Raw genomic sequence first — 21,832 nt, 5'->3', positions numbered from 1 at the left:
TCACAAATGTAGACTAGCATTGTAAAGGCAAATAGGCGGCGACTCACAGGCTGACTGAAACACGTGTTCTCCAGGAAGCAGGGCCCCGAGTCTCTCCTGATACCCTCATTGCTGCACCTGCCCCTGTGCTCGCGGAGTCCCTGAGGTGCAGCCTGGCACAAATGCAGCAGTTGCCGGGCGTCCCGAGGCCACGTGGAGACCCTCCCAGCTGGCGGACTGCGCCCGCCTGCGACCATCCGGCCCTCGGCCTCTGCGAAGCCGGGGCCATTTATAAGATGACACTGAGGGAACTTTGGATTCAATTCTGAGGCATTCTTCGAGATGGACACTTGTAAATGACTGTAGGCGGTTTCCGGTGACCCTTGGCGACGGTGCAGCCTTTCCCCCGTCCCCGCTCCCTCCAGCTCCAGCCGTGCGCAGCCGGCCCCGGCCAAGTGGGGCTGCCGCGAGTGCGCCCCCTCCCGGGACGCCCACCCCCGTGCCGGGGGACGGCGCTGCGGCGGCGCGGGGCGGGCCGCGGGGGCGGGGACGCTGGGCGCAGGAGGCGCGGCTGGGAGCGCCGCGCTGGGAGCGGGGCGGCGGGCGCCGGGGCTGGCATGGCGTGGCCCTGCATCAGCCGCCTGTGCTGCCTGGCGCGGCGCTGGAACCAGCTGGACCGCTCCGACGTGGCGGTGCCGCTGACCCTTCACGGCTACTCGGACCTCGACAGCGAGGAGCCGGGCCTGGGCGGCGCCGCCTCGCGCAGGGGCCAGCCTCCGGCGGGCGCCCGGGATCCCGGTCGGGACGTGCCGCTCACTCAGTACCAGCGGGACTTCGGCTTGTGGACGGCGCCCGCTGGGCCCAAGGATCAGCAGCCGGGGCGCGGACCGGGGGCGGGCGGCCGCAGGAGCAAATCCTCCGCGCAGTCCTCCGCGCCACCTGCGTCCGGCGCCCGCGGGGTGTACGTGCTGCCCATCGGCGACGCGGACGCGGCTGGAGCAGCGACCACGTCGTACAGGTATGGGCTGGGTAGGGACCGCAGCGAGTCCCCACCTTGTGGTGAGAGGACGCGGAGGCCCGGAGCCAGCGGGATGGGGTGGGCGGGAGAGCGGAGGCGCCTGGAGCCCGGATCCCACGCGACCTGGGAGCTGCCGGCAGCCTCAGAGGTCACCCGCTTTGGTCCGTGGGCACTGCAGGCGTCGCCTTCGCTGCTGCGTGCCCGGACTCATTGCTCGAGCACCCCCGTGCCGGGAGCTCACCGCTGCCCTCGCAGCTGCCTTCCTGGGGGCAGCCGTCAGAATGGCCTGCCTTCAGCCGAGTTGGAATCGGCCTCCCTTTAACTCCCACCGCCGGGCCTAGCCGTGCGAGGCGTGCGCGCAGGCCAAGTCCCCCAACTGCCTCCGGTCACTGCCTTCTGTGGAGGCGTTGGTGCTGAGGACCGAGCGCAGGGTCCCGAGTGGGTGAGCCCTTCAGCGTCCCACTGTGACTGACAGGGGCTGCTGACTTGGCTTTCAGGAAGGGCGGGTCTGCGGGCCCTCCGCGCCTCCCAGCCCAGCTCTGCTCCTACGGAGGGCTGTCTCCCTTTTCCCCTCTTATTACAAAAGTAATTCATACTGTAGAAAAATGGGAAAGTACAGAAATTACAACAAAATAATTATCTCCTTAATCCCTCCCCAGACGTGTTCTTTCTACTTCGTAATGTGCATTTGGTGCATATGCACTGATATATTTTTACATGGTTAGAGTTACTGTACACTTTTTTCACCAGTTGTAGAAGTCTGTTCGTGTTACTAGATGTTCTGCAACATGAATTTTAATAAACGTGCAGTATTTTATCCTATGGATATGCCTGTATATCTTAAAGTTTTATCTACTTCCTTACCATTGACTATTTAGGGTGTTTCTAATGTGGGGCTATTAAAAGCACGACTTTTCCTTTGGTGCAGCTATTTCACTAGTAGGGATTTTACCTACAGGTATCCAAAAGGTAATGGGGGAGCTCAGGAGTGTAAGCTACATGGAGACATTGTACAACAACCCCCTTGTCCTGCTGATGTAGGGAACCGGTTAATTATAGCACAGCCATGGAATGGGATACTGAAGCCCAGCGGATCTTAAATATATGCATACCAAAAAAGCAAGGTGCACAGCAGCACGTAGGCTATTTGTGTTTTAAAAAGGGGTATTAATACACACACATATGCTCAAATAAGCACAAGATGCCTCTGATGGATGTCTGAAGAGATGGTACCGTTAGGGAGAGGAACTTGATGGGGACTGCCAGGGGTGAAAGGAGGCTTTTCACTCTGCTCTTTTGAACCATTGCTTTTTTTTCCTTTGTAACATGTCCATGTATTACCTATCTTTTTGACTTTTTTTTTTTTTTTTTGGAGACAGAGTCTCGCTCTGTCACCCAGGCTGGAGTGTAGTGGTGCAATCTTGGCTCACTGCAATGTCTTCCTCCCTGGTTCCAGCAATTCTCCTGCCTTAGCCTCCCGAGTAGCTGGGATTACAGGCTTGTGTCACCATGCCCAGCTAATTTTTGTTTATTTTTATTTTTGATCTTTTTCTTTCTTGAGACGGAGTCTCACTCTGTCGCCCAGGCTGGAATAAAGTGGTACGATCTCAGCTCACTGCAACCTCCACCTCCCAGGTTCAAGCAATTCTCCTGCCTCAGCCCCTGAGTAGCTGGGATTATAGGTGCGCGCCATCACGCCCGGCTAATTTTTTGTATTTTTAGTAGAGATGGGGTTTCACCATGTTGGTCAGGCTGGTCTCGAACTCCTGACCTCATGATCTACCCACCTCAGCCTCCCAAAGTGCTGGGATTATAGTCATGAGCCACCGTGCCTGGCTGAGGGACTGCTTCTAAAAGCTAAGCCAGCCAGGCAGGGTGGCTCACACCTGTAATTCCAGCACTTTGGGAAGCTTAGGTGGGAGCATCACTTGAGCCCAGGAGTTCAAGACCAGTCTGGGCAACATAGTGAGACCCTACCTCTCCAAAAAATAGAAAATTAGCTGGGTGTGGTGGTGCCTGCCTGTGGTCCCCAGTTGCTTGGGAGGCTGAGGTGGGAGGATCCCTCAAGCCTGCAAGGTCAAGCCTACAGTAAGCAGTGTTTGTGCCACTGCAATCCACCTAGGCAACAGAGCAAGACCTTGTCTCAAGTAAATAAAAGCTAAGCCTCTGCTAGAACATCCCTAGTAAAGAGGAGCCCAGCGCCGTGCAAATCAGCTTGCTCCATGGTCAGACTGCTGTAACTAACAGAAAGCGCTTCCTTCCCGGAGCTGAAGCTGTCGCCCTGCAAGCTCCACCCCTTGCCCTGCTCTGGTGCCTAGAACTTCAGCCACTGGAATGAGCTGCACTCTCAGGACCTCTGGCCTTCCAGACTCTCCGCCATTCAGGCCCCTCCAGCTGGCTAGGGCCTGAGCACTGCGGCTCGGTGTTGCCCACTCCAGCTTTAGCAGCTCAGCTTGAGCACGTATCAGTGAATGCAAGACCCACCCTGCAACCACTGTCCCCCAGCGAGTTCCTTACAAAGTGAGGACCTATGAGGGAGCCTCCTCCTGGGGACATGGAATGTTCTTTGTGTCTTGATAATGGTGGTGGTACCCAAGTGGATACATTTTTCAAAAGTCATCCAGCTGTATGTTTTTAATGGATGAATTGTATGGTTTGGAAATAATGCCTTGATATGGTTGGGGTTTTTTGGGGGGGGGGCGGTTTGTTGTCGTTGCCCAGGCTGGAGTACAGTGGCATGATTTCAGTTCACTGCAGCCTCAACCTCCCAGGCTCAAGTGATTTTCCCACCTCAGCCTCCTGAGTAGCTGAGACCACAGGCAGGCACTACACCTGTGGTTTTTTTGTTTTGTTTTGTTTTGTTTTTTGAGACGGAGTCTGGCTCTGTCGCCCAGGCTGGAGTGCGGTGGCCGGATCTCAGCTCACTGCAAGCTCCGCCTCCCGGGTTTATGCCATTCTCCTGCCTCAGCCTCCCGAGTAGCTGGGACTACAGGCGCCCGCCACCTCGCCCGGCTAGTTTTTTTTGTATTCTTTAGTAGAGACGGGGTTTCACTGTATTAGCCAGGATGGTCTCGATCTCCTGACCTTGTGATCCGCCCGTCTCGGCCTCCCAAAGTGCTGGGATTACAGGCTTGAGCCACGGTGCCCGGTCTCTGTTTTTTTTTTTTAAGAGATGGGGTCTGTGTTGCCTGGGCTGGTCTCAAATTCCTGGGCTCAAGTGATCCTCCTGCCTCAGCCTCCCAAAGTGCTGGAATTAAAGGCATCAGCCACTGTGCCCAGCTTGCTTTTTAAAACTAATAAAATTGGGGGGATAAAGTTCATACCTTTTGGCTCTTTAATTCCACAGGTAGGAATTTATCCCAAAGAAATGATGATATGAACAAAGATTTAGCAGTAAGGATGCTTATCACAGAAGTTATTATTATGTTTTATTTAAAAGTTAAAAAGAGGCTGAGTGCAGTGGCTCACACCTGTAATCCCAGCACTTTGGGAGGCTGAGGCGGACAGATCACAAATTCGAGACCAGCCTGGCCAACATAGTGAAATCCCGTCTCTACTAAAAATTAGCTGGGTGTGGTGGCAGGCACCTGTAATCCCAGCTACTCAGGAGGCTGAGGCAGGAGAATCGCTCGAACCTGGGAGGCAGAGGATGCAGTGAGCAGAGATTGCACCACTGCACTCCAGGCCGGGGAACAGTGCAAGACTCTGTATCAAAAAAAAAAAGGGGGGCCAGGTGTGGTGGCTCACAGCTGTAATCCCAGCACTTTGGGAGGCTGAGGTAGGTGGATCACAAGGTCAGGAGTTTGAGACCAACCTGACAAACATGGTGAAACCCGTCTCTACTATAAATACAAAAAATTAGCTGGACGTGGTGCCGCACACCTGTATCCCAGTTACTCGGGAGGCTGAAGCGGGAGAATCCCTTGAACCCAGGAGGCAGAGGTCGCAGTGAGCTGAGACAGAGCCACTACACTCCAGCCTAGGCAACAGAGCAAGACTCTGCCCCCCCCACCAAAAAAAAAAAAAGCAGTACCTCATCTGTGTGGAACATACAGTTAGTGAATGTCCTGCTGGGCTCTCCCGGCTCTGGTGATGGTAAAGGTGCTAGCTGTCACCTTCTCTGCTTTAACACACACCAGGCTCAGCACTCCCTCAGGTTAACCCTGTGGCCTTCATGTAGTGCTTGCTGTCCCCATTCTACGGATGAGGAAACTGAGTGGTTGGCACAGCTCTGAATGGCAGAGAAGGAAGTGGAACCCACGTGACTTGCCCCAGAGATGAAACGTGTAGCCCCCATGGGTTTTCATCCCTTAAGAGCTGCCTCCTTGGAGTCACTTGCTGTCTTGAACTGTGTCCTCAGGCCGGCTATGGAAAAGCCTTGACAGATAGGAGTCAGGGCTTGTTGGAGTTCTTACCTCCTGGTGTGTAAATAATTCAGGTGGGTCAGCCTCTCTTTTTTTTTTTTTTTTTTTTTTTTTAAGACAGAGTCTCACTCTGTCACCAGGCTGGAGTGCAATGGCACCATCTCAGCTCACTGCAACCTCTGCCTCCTGGGTTCAAGCAATTCTCCTGTCTCAGCCTCCGGAGTATCTGGGACTACAGGTGCGCACCACCACACCCAGCTAATTTTTGTATTTTTATTTTTTATTTATTTATTTAGTTTTGAGATGGAGTCTCACTCTGTTACCCAGGCTGGAGTACAGTGGCAGCGATCTCGGCTCACTGCAAGCTCCACCTCCTGGGTTCACGCCATTCTCCTGCCTCAGCCTCCCGAGTAGCTGGGACTACAGGTGCCTGCTGCCACGCCTGGCTGATTTTTATGGATTTTTTTTTTTTTTTACTAGAGACGGGGTTTCACCACGTTACCCAGGATGGTCACTATCTCCTGACCTCGTGATCTGCCCGCCTTGGCCTCCCATAGTGCTCTGATTATAGGCATGAGCCACTGTGCCTGGCCTAATTTTTGTATTTTTAGTAGAGACGGGGTTTCACCATGTTGGCCAGGATGGTCTCGATCTCTTGACCTCATGATCCTCCTGCCTTGCCCTCCCATAGTGCTGGGATTACAGGAGTGAGCCACCACACCTGGCTGGGTCAGCCTTTCTGACCCTTTCTTCATCCAAAAAGCAGGAATAGCAAGAGCTTGGCTGCCTGGACCCCTGCCCCCAATTTGGACAGAAACACAGGATCACTGTTGAACTTGACCCCTCCAGCGCCATGCCAGCGGGCCTCTGGGACCCCCACTCTCCAGCTCTGGGACCTGGCACAAGCCACTCCATCCAGCCTTGTCTTGCAAGATGCACATCATCTAAGCAAACTTTTTTTTTTTTTTTTTTTTTTTTTTTTTTTGAGACGGAGTCTTGCTCTGTCGCCAGGGCTGGAGTGCAGTGGCCGGATCTCAGCTCACTGCAAGCTCCGCCTCTCGGGTTTACGCCATTCTCCTGCCTCAGCCTCCTGAGTAGCTGGGACTACAGGCGCCCGCCACCTCGCCTGGCTAGTTTTTTGTATTTTTTTAGTAGAGACGGGGTTTCACCATGTTCGCCAGGATGGTCTCGATCTCCTGACCTCGTGATCCGCCCGTCTCAGCCTCCCAAAGTGCTGGGATTACAGGCTTGAGCCACCGCGCCCGGCTATCTAAGCATACTTTTAAGAAATTCAGAAAGCCAAGGAAACGAACAGAGCCAGGAATCCCGAAGATGTGAAGCCACTCCTAACTCAAGGTTCTTGAGGGTTACCCAGGATCGCCAGGCCTCAACTTCTTCACCCCTGCAGGGCCTGCCTTGCTGGCTTCTGGTCTGCATGTGAGTTGATCTGCCTTGCTTGCCTGGCCACATGGGCACAGCAGGTCCTACCCACAGCCAGCCTGGCTCCTTCCACCTGACAGGCTCCCTCCGAATTCTCTCCAAGCCGAATTCTCTCCAAGCCGTTGGCCGTTCAGCCCAGGTGCTAGCCCCGCCCACTTCTGGAAGACAGTCCTTGCTCCCTGGTGCCTGCCTTCCTTCCTTCTTCCTTCTTTCCTAGGCGGGGCAATCAGAGGGCTGATCGTTCAACTTCCACAAGACTCGGCCCCACTTTACTGAGTGCCCGATACAAAGACTCACAATGACCTCAGGCACAAGGGACAAGCAGCCCCACTTTTCAGAAGAAACTGAGGCTCAGGGAAGTTGAGCAATTTGTCTGAAACCATATTGGGCTGAGAACCCAGGCCTCCCAATCCTCCTTCCGGGGCTGATGCTGGGACATGCTTGAGCATTGTGAGGGGGCCCGTATTTCTTACTAGTCTTCTTGGCCTCAGCCATTAGTCTGTTTTCTTTCTCTCCAGGCAGTCACTGTGTCCTGCCGATTCCATTAAGATCCCCTCTCCCATCTGGACTCCAGCCCTAGCTCCCTCCTCTGGCGGCCCCCAGGATTGCTGTAGTCTGTGGCTCTGGTCACTTCCTGCTCTGGGACCCCTGCAGCCACCTCAGGGCAGCAGGCTCAGGATGCCAGACCCAGGGCTCAGCATGGGCACGCGAAGTGTTTTGGGGACAGAAGGGCGCGCCCAGGGGAGGACCTGCTTCCCCAGGAGAAACAGGGCAGCAGATGGTTTAGGCAGCTGGTCTTTAGAACCTCACAGCTTCGGGAGTGAAAATTACCTGATGGGGCCCCGGCCCAGCTCTCCTCCTGGCACCCCAGTGATGGCCATGGACACAGCCATTCCCTGCCCACACAGCCTGCCCAGTGGTGCCCCAGCTGTGCAGCTGCCAAGGAGAAAGGCGGCTTTGTTGACCTCGGGGCCTGAAGCCCAACCCCGGCAGAGCCCAGCCTGGGCAGGAGCAATCCCGTGCTCATGTGGGTGCCGGGCCCAGCTAGCTGGACACTTCCACCTTGGCCAGGTGCTCCCGGGACACAAGGACTTCTGCCTTCTGAGCTCCCTGTCTTACAGAGGAGTGGGTAGGATTAAAGGAGGTCCCTTGTGTTCAGAGCAATGGAAGCACTGTCTTTTCATGGAGAAAAGCTGCTCCCAGGACACGGAGCCAGCGGCGCCAGCCTCATCCTCTCTCTCCAGGGGCCGCCTTCCCCCATCACACCACCCTTCCCGCCACAGGCTCAGCAGGAGCACATGATCCACTCCCTCCCTCCACCATGCACGGAGCTGTGCAAAGGCCAGACCACCTTGGAGTCTTTTGAGATGGTCACTGCGATCCATTCTTCTGCATGAGTTAATGAGACAAAGGATAAAAAACTAAGTTCTCCTAAGCGGGTCTGGTGAGCCAGGGCTATGCCTGGTGCTGGAGGCATTTCCTCTACAGGCATAAGTGGCCACCATGACCTGGGTCTCTTGGAGCAGCCTGGCTCTGGAGGAGCAGGCATGGGAGAATTGCAGGGGTGCAGGGAGAGCACCAGGGCTGGGCATCTCCAAGACCCGGCAGTACCAGGTGCTGGCACGTTCTGGATGAGACGCAGGTGCTGAATGAGCTCTGCCCTGCGCCTGTCGCTCGCCTGCAGTGTGAGAATAAGCTTCCTTTCCTACTTCCTTAGGGGCTGGGGTGAGCCCAGATTTCCCAGTGGATCACTGAGGTGAGGGGCCGGGCGGCCACACACCTACTTTTTCCCGGAGCTGGGCCTGCGTGGGAGTGTGCTTGCCTTGCCAGTTCTGTTTTTGGGAAGAGGATAAGGACTGCCTGGAGCTGAGGGTCTCAGCAGTGGGCAGGGCCGTGCATGGGGCAGAGCAGCAGCCCCTGGGGAGTCAGGTAAAGGGATGGCTGATCCTGTGCAAGATTGTGACCGTGTTCTCTGTTCCAGGCAGGAATTCCAGGCTTGGACTGGAGTGAAGCCCTCAAGATCCACAAAGGCAAAACCAGCCCGAGTCATCACAACCCACACTTCGGGATGGGACAGCAGCCCTGGGGCCGGCTTCCAGGTCAGCCTGAAGCTGGTGCAACAGAGGTGTGGGTATAGAAGCCTCTTTACCTGGGTAGGGATTAGGAGCCAGATTTTCATGGTGTAAAATGGAATTATGACCAGGGACAGCAATGCCAACCAGATGTCCCGAACAAAAACCCAAGATACTCCATCATTAGCCAGCTGGGTGGCCCTCTAGTGTTGGCCTCTCTGGTGAGCAGGGTCTGTCTGCGTCCTAAATCCCCATCTTACCCTTGGCCCGAGTACCGGAGCATTTATGTAAGAGGAAAGAGGCGATGGGAGGGAGTGGGGGCATCTCGGCTCCCCAATTCCCAGGTGGTTCAGGGAGCAGAATGGAAGGTCCATGTGCCACTGAGCCACTAATGCCATGACGCCTACAGCTCACGGTGAGCAAGTCCCCTCTGACCCTTCGGGTCTCGACTCCTAGAGGATGGGAGGGGATTTTTTCCTGGACCTGGTGGGTAGGGAGGTAAGGAAAAGTCCCGCTGATATGTGGCCACACTCCATTTTTCAGGTCCCAGAGGTGAGGAAGAAGTTCACTCCTAACCCCTCCGCCATCTTTCAGGCCTCAGCTCCCCGGATTCTCAACGTGTGACTGCCTGCACCGTGACACCGTGGCTGCTGACAGGAGAGGGCTGGGGAGTGGCCTCAGGACGCACTACCATGGGGCTGGGCGAGAGCATGGCATGGGCCCCTCCAGGAGGGCACAGCCCCTCTCAAACCTGTCATCAGGGCCGAGGTGCTGGTGCGGGGCAGATGCACCGATGGACTTGGCACACCCAGCTCAGCTCAGCCTCAAGCGTCCTCTTGAGAAGCCTGTGGAAGCCTCCCGCGTTCGTAACTGCCATCTGGCCATCTCTGGGTTTTGAAATCAGAGGAGCCTGAGGATCAAGTCAGTTGGGAACTGAATTGGTCCATGGAAGCTAAGGAATGTGGACACATCCGGCCCTTGAAAGAACCAGTTATGTCCACTTTTGGTGGATTTCCCAGGATGCATGAGCACTTGATTAATTTTATAACCTATGGTGAGACCCTTGGCTCTTCCTACAAATGGTCCCTGCAGTTGAAGCTGTAGGAATCTTGGGCAATCACCTGTATGACTCATGGTGATGCTGAGTATCCAGGAGGAAATTTCCGGAAGAAACAGACCGTCAGTCACGGACTTCCACGTCACAGACCTCCTTATGGCCAAGATGAGCCTCATGTTTTAACAAAACATTTCTTGGGATTGAATGAATCACATTTACCTTGTGGTAGGTGTCTAAAGACTGAATCTACATTTTATTACTAATTATTTCCCCCCCTAACATAAGGATGACAAGAAGGACACTACCGTACACACTGGCTAAGAACGGGGACTGTTTTTGGGAAGGTGGCATTGTCTCATTCCCTGAAATACCTTAAAATGTCATCGACACCAACCCTTCCCCTTCTGTCTACCCTGCTCACATGTACAGTGACAGGGAACTCACCACCTTTTGAAGCGGCAGTTCATTTTCTTTGCAAAGCTCTCTCCTAACTTTCTCCGTAAATTCCAGCCAGCATGGCCACATGGGTCACGCCTGGTCCCTTTGCACAGCAGCCCTTCACACATTTGAAGGGTCTACATCCCTTTTTAAATCTTAGAGGCACAAGCTCAGGACAGTTTTCAGGAAGGAAATTTGTGGATTTGCCTTTGGATCTTTCTTCCTCTCCGGCCCACAAGTGGCTCTAGTCTGACGAGCATTTAAGCTGCAGATGGTGGCACTCGGGTCTCAGAGCCACCAGACGTGCAGGTGGGACAGTGGTTCCAGCTCAGGCTGCCTGTCAGCGTCCCTTCCACGTGCTAGCCCTGGCAGGCATAGCCCTCCCCTCATGCCAGCGAAGGAAATGCTCTTGGTGAGAGGCTCACTTTAAAGAAGTCCAAACCGTGTGCTTATCCAAGGGATTCTGCTATTTCAGACTTCATGGCTTGCATGTTTGATTTTTCTAAGAGAAAAGAGGCTGCCTGCTGGGTGTCTGTGGAAATGAGATTAAACTGTACAATTTCAGTTTTACTAAAATGCAAAAATGTACAGTTTCAATTTCTTAAATTATAAACATGAGTCTTCTCATGCTCTTTCTCCGGTCTCTTGGTGCTAAGGACTTCAATGGGGCCCAGCTGCCTCCACACCTCAGAGGCCTGTTGATCCTGAGCACTTCTTGCTGTGTGGGCTGCAGGGCACGTGTTAGGTGCAGCCCACAGAACCCACCCCGTCCCCCACCCTCACCCAGGCGCCTCAGGTAAAGGGGCTCTCTGAAGCTCCTCAGGCTCTGATCCTGGCTTCTCCACTCGCTACCTGTGAGCAACTGGGGTTCCGTTTCTTTACCCAAAAAGTGAGGACACTACCAGCTACACTTTGTAACTTGCCGAGAATATCCGTGTTTATGGGTGGGGTGCTCAGTACAGGAACTAAGACACAGGTGTTAGGATTATTCTTTCCTGCCTTAGTCCCCCCTCCTCACTTTCCCCGGAGCCAGCTCTGTTCCCACCTGCTGCCCCCAGTGTCCTCTAGCTTGATGCCCTGTGCTCACAGCCCCTCACCACCCCCTGGCCAATGTCACCCTGCACAACACCTGGGATGCTCGTTTGCTCTTTTCCTATAATGGGGTGGTCAGCTCTGCTGCACCTCAGCCAGGACCAACCAGGCCTGCCCCTTCCTGGCAGTGCTGGTGGGGTAGCCGCAGTGGAGGCCTCACCACACCAGACAGGCCTGACTGCAAGGCAAACAAATGGTCAAGAGCCTCTGCAATGCACAACATACAGCTTTTCACAAACACCAACTCCAGTGCTCCTCTGAGGGTGCACCATCCTCATGACCAAGACGGTCTCGCTTTGTCGCCCAGGCTGCAGTGGTGTGATCACTGCTTACTGCAGCCTCAACCTCCTGGGCTCAAGCGATCCTCCCACCTCTGCTGCCCGAGTAGCTGGGACCACAGAGGCATGCCACCACCATGCCTGGCTTTTTTTTTCCCCCGTTGCCCAGGCTGGAGTGCAGCGGCACAATCTTGGATCACTGCAACCTCTGCCTCCCACGTTCAAGCGATATTCTCCCACCTCAGCCTCCCAAGTAGCTGGGATTATAGGCGCCCACCACCATGCCCAGCTAATTTTTGTAGAGACAGGGCTTCACCATGTTGGCCGGGCTGGTCTTGAACTCCTGACCTCAGATGTTCCGCCCACCTCGGCCTCCCAAAGTGCTGGGATTACAGGCATTGAGCTACCATACCTGGCCATTTATTATTATTTTTGTAAATTTTGTAGAAAGAGGGTCTCCCTATGGTTGCCCAGGCTGGCCCTGAACTCCTGGGCTCAAGCAATCCTCCTGCCTCAGCCTCCACAAAGCACTGGGATTGCAGGTGTGACCACGGCACCCAGCCTGGCCTCTTTATTTATGAGGAGATGTGGGTTCTGATGAAACTCCTTCCCACTTACTTAGGTCTAAATAATCATGCCTAATATGTTCAGCAAGTGATCCAAGAGCAACTGAGACAAGTCTCAACCATGTGGCCCCAACTCCTACCTATCTCACACACACATGTATAATACGCATAGCAGACAGACGGACAGGCACTGAGCGATGTCAGCAGTGATTATCTTTCAGAGGGGGAATTATGAGGAGCTTTTAAAACACATTTTTTATGCTTGCTAAAGTTTCTATAAATGTTTTTGTAATAATTCTGTAAAGGAAAAGTTTTTAAAAATAAAAATTAAGCCGGGCATGGTGGCTCATGCCTGTAATCCCAGCATTTTGGGAAGCTGAGGCAGGCAGATCACTTGAGGTCAGGAGTTTGTGACCAGCCTGGCCAACATGGTGAAACTCTATCTCTACTAAAAATACAAAAATTAGCCAGACATGCTCGTTTGAACCCAGGGGGCGGAGGTTGCAATGAGCTGAGATCACACCACTGCACTCCAGCCTGGGTGGGAGAGCAGCTTCCGTCTTTTTTTTTTTGAGATGGAGTCTTGTTCCTGTCACCCAGGCTGGATGCAGTGCAATGGCACGATCTTGGCTCACTGCAACCTCCGCCTCCCAGGTTCAAGTGATTCTCCTGCCTCAGCCTCCCGAGTAGCTGGGATTACAGGCACCCGCCACCAGGCCCAGCTAATTTTTATATTTTTAGTATAGACGGGGTTTCACCATGTTGGCCAGGATGGTCTCGATCTCCTGACCTTGTGATCTGCCCACCTCGGCCTCCCAAAGTGCTGGGATTACAGGCATAAGCCACCGTGCCCGGCCCAGACTGTCTCAAAATAAATAAGTAAAAAGCAGTCCAATCTGTTAGCAAATTCCAGACAAAAGAAAATGTTAAGTTTATTTCATGACTCAAGCTGCCACTGCAGGAGCTGCTTCAAGCAGCCACAGGCTGTATAGCAGCTATGACGCTCTGCAGGCGGAAAGTCCTAAAGGTCCTTCCACAAGTCAAGGTGGTTTGCAGGCATTTACATTGAGGTTTCGCCTCTCTGTGCTCCATGGTACAGAACTCCAGGACTCAGGCCACATTCCCAAAAGCAGCTTTTGAGAAAAGCCAGGCCCTGCAGCCCACCCGACAGATGGAAGAACCTCCCCTTTGAACAGGGTCAAGATGAAGCCTCAAACCCAGCTCTGTTGGCCCGATTCACACAGGGCTCCTTCCATCAGTAACTTGGAGTCCAAGTCATTCAAGGTACTGCCTGTGGCACTGATCCGAGCCTGCTGTGTTGCTCTGCCAAAACCCTGGCTGAGACAATAAACATTTATGAAGGCAAGCCGAGGCACACCCCTCACTCTCAGCCGCCAGACTCTTCAACTCTCCATGCTGACTCTCAGCGAAGTGTGGTCCCCAGAAGGTTACATACTTGGACTGTATCATAATGCCTTTGAAGAACCAAAGATTTCAAAATCGTTCAGCTGTGATGTTTCTGGATTTTTCATTATTTTTGAGCCATATGCTAGCAGATGGTCACAACATAAGGACCGTGTCACAGGAGTAACTTCTTTCAGACCTCAACACCGTCCAATTTTACCCTGCCAGATAACCTGGTATGTTCCTTTGTTAGACACCAGGAGCTGATCCTCTTTGCCTTGGCTTTAAGGAAGCTCTGAGCTCATTTATGCAGTTTTCTTCTGCCCCAAGCTGTCAGAAATAATTATGTCCATTTCCAATTTTTTTTAGACTTTTATGTAACTGTAATCCTTTATCTTGTATGGTTGCAACATTTTTTTTGGCAAGAAATAGAGTAATTAATTTAAACATACCAATAAGAATCTATACTGTCACCTCATCCCAGTACAAGGAGAACCCTGCCTGAGTACCACACTTCAAACTCAGAAACACCCACCACAAATACCAAAAGATTTATTGTAGACAATTTTGTTACACAATTATACACATTATGATACACATTTGAAACATTAACACATGTGGAGACTGCTAAATCATTTAGTATTTCTTTTGCAAAAAGATAGTTTCTTTAGGCTGTCATACCTGTAATAAACAAATCTGTTCTCATTTGGATCAGATCTTTCTCCCTCCATCCTGGAAATCACACAGTTCACTTTTGCTGAGGCAATCTATCCACTTCCCTATCAACCCTGCTTATAGAAGTTCACATATAGACTATTCAAGCCTTATATACTAAACTGCTAAGCCAGTGCATGCCCTATGCCCTACTGAGAATAGATTCCTTCTGCACTTGCAGCCCTCAAGATGCTGAATTAATTAATTTTTGAGATGGTCTCACTCTGTCACCAGGGCTGGAGCGCAGTGGTACGATCTTGGCTCACTGCAACCTCCGCCTCCTGGGTTCAAGTGATTCTCCTGCCTCAGCCTCCTGAGTAGCTGGGATTACAGGCACACACCACTATGCCCGGCTAACTTCTTATTAGTAGAGATGGGGTTTCACCATGTTGGTCGGGCTGGTCTCGAACTCCTGACCTCAGGTGACCCACCCACCTCGACCTCCCAGAGTGCTGGGATTACAGGTATTAGCCACCATGACCGGCCCAGAGGCTCAACTTAAAAGGCAGAGTTTATTCAGTCACTACCTGCCTTATCTTCCTGACTCAAACATCTAAAGGACCCATGAAAACAGGAATTACATTGCTTGGGTAATTCTGACTCACTAACTCTGAGCACACTCAGGGAGAAGGGCCTGAGGCACACGGTCTGGCCCAGCTCTCATGGGGCCCTTACAAAGACTGCAGAAGCTTTGGCTGACAAATGGTTGCCGATTCTTCTTGAGCAGAACAGGAAACAGATTTCTGACTGAGCATGCGTTCTCTGTTCTGCCTTCCACATAGGCCGTGTTAGGAAGTCTGAGATGGGACGCCTCCAGTGGACCCGGGCACCTGGCAGCGCCACTGCTTGCCTTCCTTCTCCTGCCTGCTGCCCCCTCCCATCGAGGGGTCCTCTGCTTGTGGACACAGCCTCATCTCACTGCTTCCGGGCACTGGCATCCCTGTTTCTGGGCATGGGCAGTTACTTCTCCAACTTTAAGGCACTCACTGGTACTTCTTTTAAATACTTTTCTTCTGGGAAAAACTCCTTAACAGAGAAGAGGATACACAATCCACGGATAGGACAGACCAGCCCAGAAGAGCCTGCCAGGGGCTGTTCCCCGCTGGCCACTCAGCATGGGGTCAGCTGCAGAAGTTCCTGCAGACCATGCAGATGGCATGAAACCTGCAATCTGCTTCGCACACATATGTAACACTGCTACGCTTCTGCCAAGTGTCCAGGACTGGTGCACGCTGTCTATTCCTAGCATAGTGAGAGTTTTCTTGGTTATAATCAAACCTCTTCCCGACTCCCGTTGGGACCTCTCCGTCTCTTGCCACTGCTTTGACAATGGTTCTAGTAACGCCCCTGTGCTCAAAACAGGAATTCTGCTCAGTCTGCCGTCTCTCAGGCCTTCCTGGTTCTTTGCTCTAGGTATGGCCTCTTCCTATAGCTGACTCACTTGGGCTCAGAGTACAGCCCCTCCACACCAAGGCCAGGCAGGGGAGAGAACCACTTGCTGAAGCCCAATCTTTCTTCAGGATAACTGCTAGAGCTACTGGTAACTCCAGCCCACAAAATGGTTCAAATCTCTAGCCTGCCACTCATTTTCTATCTCCTGGGGAGGCAGGCCCAAGGAGCCCCCTTGAGCACACTCAGGGAGAAGGGCCTGAGGCACATGGCCTGGCCCAAGTCTCATGGGGCCTTTACAGAGACTGCAGAAACGTTGGCCGACAAAGCACGTATCCACTGACAGCCTCACTCCACACTCAGGAAACAAACTCCTGTCCAAGAGGATTTCATCTGGAGTGGAGCATGCTGGTGGCACGCGGGAACAGGAGCAGCAATGCTTGGGTAGCCATGACATCCCGAGGCGCACTGGAAACCACCTCCTTCCCGAGCAGCAGGGTCCTCAGTTACAGCTTCGCTGCGCCTTCAAAGCCTGCTTCTCCAGGGCACCTCACTCCGCTCACTGGTCCTCATTCAATATTCCCATGTGTTTGTTTGTGAGGAAATCCAGAAAAGGAATGTTGCAAATGGCCTGGTGAATATTACTCACTGTAATTTCTTTGGGAATCCTGGTCCAAAAAACAAAGGGTGTTACCAGGTGAAATTCTCTCACACATATCTCATCATTCATTCACTTAACTCACCACAGGGACTATCCCAGGCAGAGGCCCCCTGGAGAGGGCTCCTGAGCCACAGACATAGCTTAGGGCCACTCTGGGGTGGGGGCTGCCTTCCTAGTCATAGGCATGAGAAGGATGTCAACAAATTGGTTGAATGATTAGGAAAAAAGATTCTGAGAACTGAGAAAAGAGAAAGAAAACAAAGTGGATGGCAGAATGGAATGACACATTTGTGACTGAGTCTCAGCAGACCAAAAGCTGAGTCAAAGCACCACAAAACTCTGGGACTGTATTTCCCATCTCCGGGAAAGATGGGAGATGGAGTCACGCCAGGCCAGGCGTGATGTTAATCGTTCCATCAAAAGCACCCAAGTCACTCTACCCCTCCAGAACAGGGAGCACAAAGGTGAGCAGGAGCCACAGGAGGCCCCTGGCTCAGTTGTGGGTCCAAGCAGGACAGCGGGCAGCAGGACCGGAACTCTTGGTTCACCTCATTTTCTCTAAAGACGTCTATGTTGTCTGATATATTCCTGTGAAGCTTCATCTAATATTCCTCTGATTTAGGCCCTTCATGTCCTCAGGCACTTTGCTACAATTTTATAAATTTGTGACAGCCTTTAGCATAATGCAATTAAATAATATTCATTTCCTCTGCAAGAAAAGCAGATGTGGCCTATCTACCATTCTTTCAGGGCCTAGGAAAAGACTGAAACTCAGTGTCTCAATCAAAGACAATGAGAGTCAGCAAAGAGCAGTGGCAAGCCCGGGAGCCTCAGAGCCAGTGAGACCTGAGTCGGAAGTCCAGGTCTCCACTGTATTTTCTAGGAAAGCTGGGTAAGATTACCTTTCAAAGCCCGGTTTCCTGATTTTTAAAAAGGGAATAATAGTTATGCAATGAAAAACAAGTAATATATGCAATGTTTGGCCCTCATGTCTGACATGTAATGGACACTGTTATCTTTAATTGCAAAGCTAATATTTATTCAACCCTGTAATAAAACAGAGTCCTAGGTGTCTGTGAAGTAATGAGGAGGAGGAGGATATAAACCTCTGAACAAAGCTGAGTGAGCTTTCACAACCAAGGTTCTCTAAAAATGACAGAGCAGACCCTTGAGTTCACCTGGCTCTAAAAGTGTCCTAAGCACTCACTCCACCTCCTACTGGATTGATGTAAGTATAAAATACCTTCATGGGTAATTCAACTGTTAGGAAAGAGGTATAAGCCTCACACCACAGACTGCAGAGATAGTAATACCTGTTGTGAGAAGCTGTCTGGTATCCAACTGCCAAAGCCTGTCTCAGGATATCATTCACCAGCTGTTCTGTAGCCTACAATGGAAGGCGCTGTTATTCTTCAAGTGGCCATCTGCTTGCTGGCAAGAAGGGACGCATCTAACCCCATCCCTTACCCCAAATGTCTGAAACAACTGCACCTAGGGATTGAAAAGTCCTTAAGAAAAAATTAAAAGTCTCAATAATAGACGATAGTGATAAAGGCCATGTTTCTGGGAAATTATGAATTGGAGTGATTTTCATTAATCAGACATTATTCTATTGATTGATTGATTGATTGAGAGATGGAGTCTCACTCTGTTCCTCAGGCTGCAGTGCAGTGGCACGATCTCGGCTCACTGTAACCTCCGCCTCCTGGGTTCAAGCGATTCTCCTGCCTCAGCCTCCCAAGTAGCTTGGATTACTAGGCGAGCACCACCAAGTCCGGCTAATGTTTTACTTTTAGTAGAGATGGCGTTTCACCATGTTGGCCAGGTTGGTCTCAAACTCCTGATTTCAAGTGATCCACCCGCCTCAGCCTCCCAAAGTGCTGAGATTACAGGCGTGAGTCACCGCGCCCAGCTCTAGACATTGTATTTAAGGAAAGCAGTTGTTACTGAGGTACCCCTATTCTTGGGGAGGATCCACGAGGAAAGGAACTGCTGAGCTAGGATCAGGCTGGGGAAGGAGGCTGCGGCATTTTCACCCCCCTGCCAGGGTCAGGACAGTTGGGCTGTTTGCTGTTGTGACATGTACAGAAAATCGTAGGCTTTGTCTCTGCCACCTCCTAAAGCAACGAGCGCACTGACCACCCTCCTCCAGAATGTCTTAGGAGGCACCTGAAACCACGTGGAAAAATATCTTCAGAGCGACATGAGTACTCAGAGGAAACATAACTTAGTCCATTTAAAAATCAGAAGAAAAAAACAAAAAGAGAGAACTTAAGCTCAAATAAGATGAGAAATTTTAAAGCATGTTATCTTTGTTCCTTTTTCTGTCCCCTACTCCAAACCGCCTGGGATGCAACCACCCTTCCTGGCTGGCGGCCCCTGGAAGCACCCACCTTCAGGATCATGTCCTCCACCACGGACGCATACACATTCCTGTGGAGCGCCACGGGCTGCAGGGTGATCCCAATCTGGAAAAGCAGAAGAAAGCCGTTTGTTCGTATCGCTGCTTTAAAAACAGCCTCTCTCCAACCAAGCATAACTCTTTGACACCCAAAGAGATGCCTGGTTGGAAGAAGGACTCTGCAAACACGCTGGGCAAAATTCACTGGAAAGGAACATGGAATATGACATCTAGACGAATGTTATCTTGTTTTTCCACATTTCTGGCTGATTTCTAAAATGTGACTATAATCCTACTTTAACTCTCAAATCTCCTTCATGGAAGAACCTGGTTGGGATCTGCCATGAGCTCTGATAAGCGAACACCACTCTGGAAGTTCTGGAATCAAGACTCCAATGTCCTGTTTGCACTTGGAAACTGCATCTTGCCCATTTTTCATGGCAGCCAATGAAAGTGCACTGTCTTTCACCTCGGGCCCTGAGCAACTGACGATGCTGAGGAGCTGCTGGCTCCAGCAGGGTGGGTAAGTACCTCTCCCTGTGTCGTAAGGTAGGTGCATGCCATCTGCACCAAAGGCGGGGCACTCAGCACCTATCAACACATTGGGGGGGATTTCGCACTGACGCGCAACTCAGAAATACGACAAGCCTCATGAGGGAAAGGTGCTTCTACTGAGGCAGATGAGAAAAAATGAGATGAAGAGTAATCAACCGTTTCTATCTAGCCAGCTTTGCTTCAAGTCTGCGTTCAACAAGCAACCTTTTCACGTGTAATTAGCGTTTCTGCCCAAGGGCTCTGATGCAGGAAGATGGGAGCCCAGAGAGCACACCTGGGTCAACCAGGCAGAAGGAAGTCAAGCATTTACACCACTAGAAGAGTCTGGGTCTGTGAGGCTGAACATCTGGGTCTGGGTCTGGGTCTGTGAGGCTGAATGTCTGAATGTCCAGCTCTGAGTCTGTTCTGCTGCATGAACTATTAACACCACAACCCCTACCTTCTGTGTGACATCCCCAATAAATTCAGACCCTGGGGTTGGTGGCAGGTAGAACTTGACTTCCTCTTGTTTCTCCTCCTGCTCCTTCTTGATGTTTATCTTTACTGGCTCAGAGAGGCTGAGGATGTCCACCTCCTCCTCATTCTCGGGTTCCCTTTTCTGGAACTGCTGCAGGTCCTCCAGTTTGCGGCAGAGGTTGTCCGCAGAGGAGAACGATGATGGGCACTCTAAATGAAAGCGAGCAGCGTTAAGACAGCTGTGGGGCCAACGGAAGAGGACTTTCCATCTCCAAGAGACCCATGGTCTGAGGAAGGGGGAAAAGCATCAGCGGAGCTGACCTTCTTTCTAGTTCTAATATTCTATGGATCTATAATAATGACAGCTAGTAATTCATGAGGGAGAAAGGCGCAAAGACAGGCATCTTGTGTGTGATCTATGTAAAGCAACTGCCATCTAAGACAAAAGAGTATGGAATTCTCACTTTTACCACAAAAAACCAGGCCACTCCCCTCCCTCTGAGTATTAAGGACTAACCTGATTTTTCTACATCTCAAATTTGGAAAATTTAGAAATGCAGAGTGAAGAAAATAAAAAGAATCACCCCTATTTTCACTGCTCAGAGAGCAGGACTGTTAACACTTCAATGTATAATATGGGTCCAGTTTCTAATAAGGTAATTTATACAAAGCCTAATCAGGAGTGTGGGGACCTTAAGGCCAGGTCTAGGGCACTAGCGCCCTTCCACTTTCTGGATGAGTGTGTGAGGTCCACACCAGGTACAAGATTTAAGGGCACCCAGCTTCTGGTCTTTTGTTTTACTGACTGGGCTCTAACACGCTCCAGCTGCTCCTCAAGTTATGCTGGATGGCGCTATATCCTGAAAAACCCATTGTAAGTTGAAAAACATCATTCTTTGACTTGGGATATTTTCTTTTTCTTTTTTGTTTTGAGACGGAGTCTTGCTCTGTCGCCCGGGCTGGAGTGCAGTGGCCGGATCTCAGCTCACTGCAAGCTCCGCCTCCCGGGTTCACGCCATTCTCCTGCCTCAGCCTCCTGAGTAGCTGGGACTACAGGCGCCCGCCACCTCGCCCGACTAGTTTTTTGTATTTTTAGTAGAGACAGGGTTTCACCGTGTTAGCCAGGATGGTCTCGATCTCCTGACCTCGTGATCCGCCCGTCTCGGCCTCCCAAAGTGCTGGGATTACAGGCTTGAGCCACCGCGCCCAGCCTAACTTGGGATATTTTCAACTTACGATGGCCTTATCTGGATGCAATCCCATCAGAAGTCAAGGCCTGTGCTGATGCCTACAGCTTTCAGACCATTGTCAAGTCACAAAATCAATTCACGGTCAAACCACTGTAGGTCAGGGGCTGTTTGTAATCAGTCAGATTAACAGGAAGCCTAGTACATGCAAGTACTGTGCTTTCCACACAGTGTCAGTGAAGCCCAGGAAACATCAATACGGTCTCTGCTCTCCGAGTAGCTTAGACAGCGAAGTCAGACAAGCCCTTATGCTGCTGATATAAAGCGCTGCAGGAGATGAGAGGACAGGCCATCCTGCATTAGGCTCTCAAGAAACTTAATGGCAAAGACGGGACTTGCCCTTTTTTTTTGGACACAGTCTTGTGCTGTCACCCAAGCTGGAGAGCAGTGGCATGATGACAGCTCGCTGCAGCCTCAACCTCTTGGGCTCAATCCTCCCGCCTCAGCTTCCTAAGTAGGTGGGACTACAAGCGTGCACCACCATGCCCAGCTAATTTTTGCATTTTTTGTAGAGACAAATTTTCACCGTGTTGTCCAGGCTAGTCTTGAACTCCTGGGCTCAAACAGTCCTCCTGCCTCAGCCTCCCAAAGTGGGAGGCCACTGAGCCTGACCCTAAGTCTTAAAGGAACCCCACCTCTATGCTCCAGGTTTCCTTGGACAGGGAGGCAGAGCTTCTGTTTTTCTACATAAATGGGGCTGG

At 51.7% G+C, this 21,832-nt stretch overlaps 3 protein-coding genes across 8 annotated transcripts in view; 2 read left to right on the top strand and 1 right to left on the bottom strand.

The window, feature by feature from the left end:
* Positions 1-504: 504 nt before the first annotated feature.
* MAP6D1 (MAP6 domain containing 1) lies at positions 505-10,999 on the top strand. 2 transcript variants are annotated; one of them, XM_033211853.1, is made up of 3 exons: positions 505-997; positions 8,783-8,900; positions 9,468-9,721. In XM_033211853.1, exons 1-3 carry the CDS (start codon positions 597-599, stop codon positions 9,495-9,497), a joined length of 549 nt encoding a protein of 182 aa, XP_033067744.1. In that variant the 5' UTR covers positions 505-596; the 3' UTR covers positions 9,498-9,721. The 2 variants fall into 2 exon arrangements, with proteins under 2 accessions (XP_033067744.1, XP_033067743.1); XM_033211852.1 differs by having other exon boundaries at positions 506-997; positions 9,417-10,999.
* LOC117083806 lies at positions 9,960-16,132 on the top strand. Its single transcript, XM_033211854.1, has 2 exons — positions 9,960-10,155; positions 15,205-16,132. The coding sequence occupies exons 1-2, from the start codon at positions 9,999-10,001 to the stop codon at positions 15,612-15,614; spliced, it is 567 nt and encodes a 188-aa protein (XP_033067745.1). The 5' UTR covers positions 9,960-9,998; the 3' UTR covers positions 15,615-16,132.
* YEATS2 (YEATS domain containing 2) overlaps positions 15,437-21,832 on the bottom strand; it is a 113,039-nt gene continuing 106,643 nt past the window's right edge. For all 5 annotated transcript variants that reach the window (XM_033211846.1, XM_033211850.1, XM_033211847.1 and 2 more), the window contains exons 28-31: positions 19,868-20,094; positions 18,866-18,940; positions 17,786-17,859; positions 15,437-16,479 (exon numbers count right to left, since the gene is read on the bottom strand). In XM_033211846.1, the coding sequence (XP_033067737.1) occupies positions 16,371-16,479; positions 17,786-17,859; positions 18,866-18,940; positions 19,868-20,094 (485 nt within the window). In that variant the 3' untranslated portion in view covers positions 15,437-16,370. The remainder of the gene's footprint in view (positions 16,480-17,785; positions 17,860-18,865; positions 18,941-19,867; positions 20,095-21,832) is intronic.

Source organism: Trachypithecus francoisi, unplaced genomic scaffold (assembly GCF_009764315.1).
Source record: "Trachypithecus francoisi isolate TF-2019V2 unplaced genomic scaffold, Tfra_2.0 Lachesis_group0, whole genome shotgun sequence".
NCBI classification, from domain to species: Eukaryota; Metazoa; Chordata; class Mammalia; order Primates; family Cercopithecidae; genus Trachypithecus; species Trachypithecus francoisi.
This window is presented reverse-complemented; position numbering and strand designations above follow the sequence as displayed.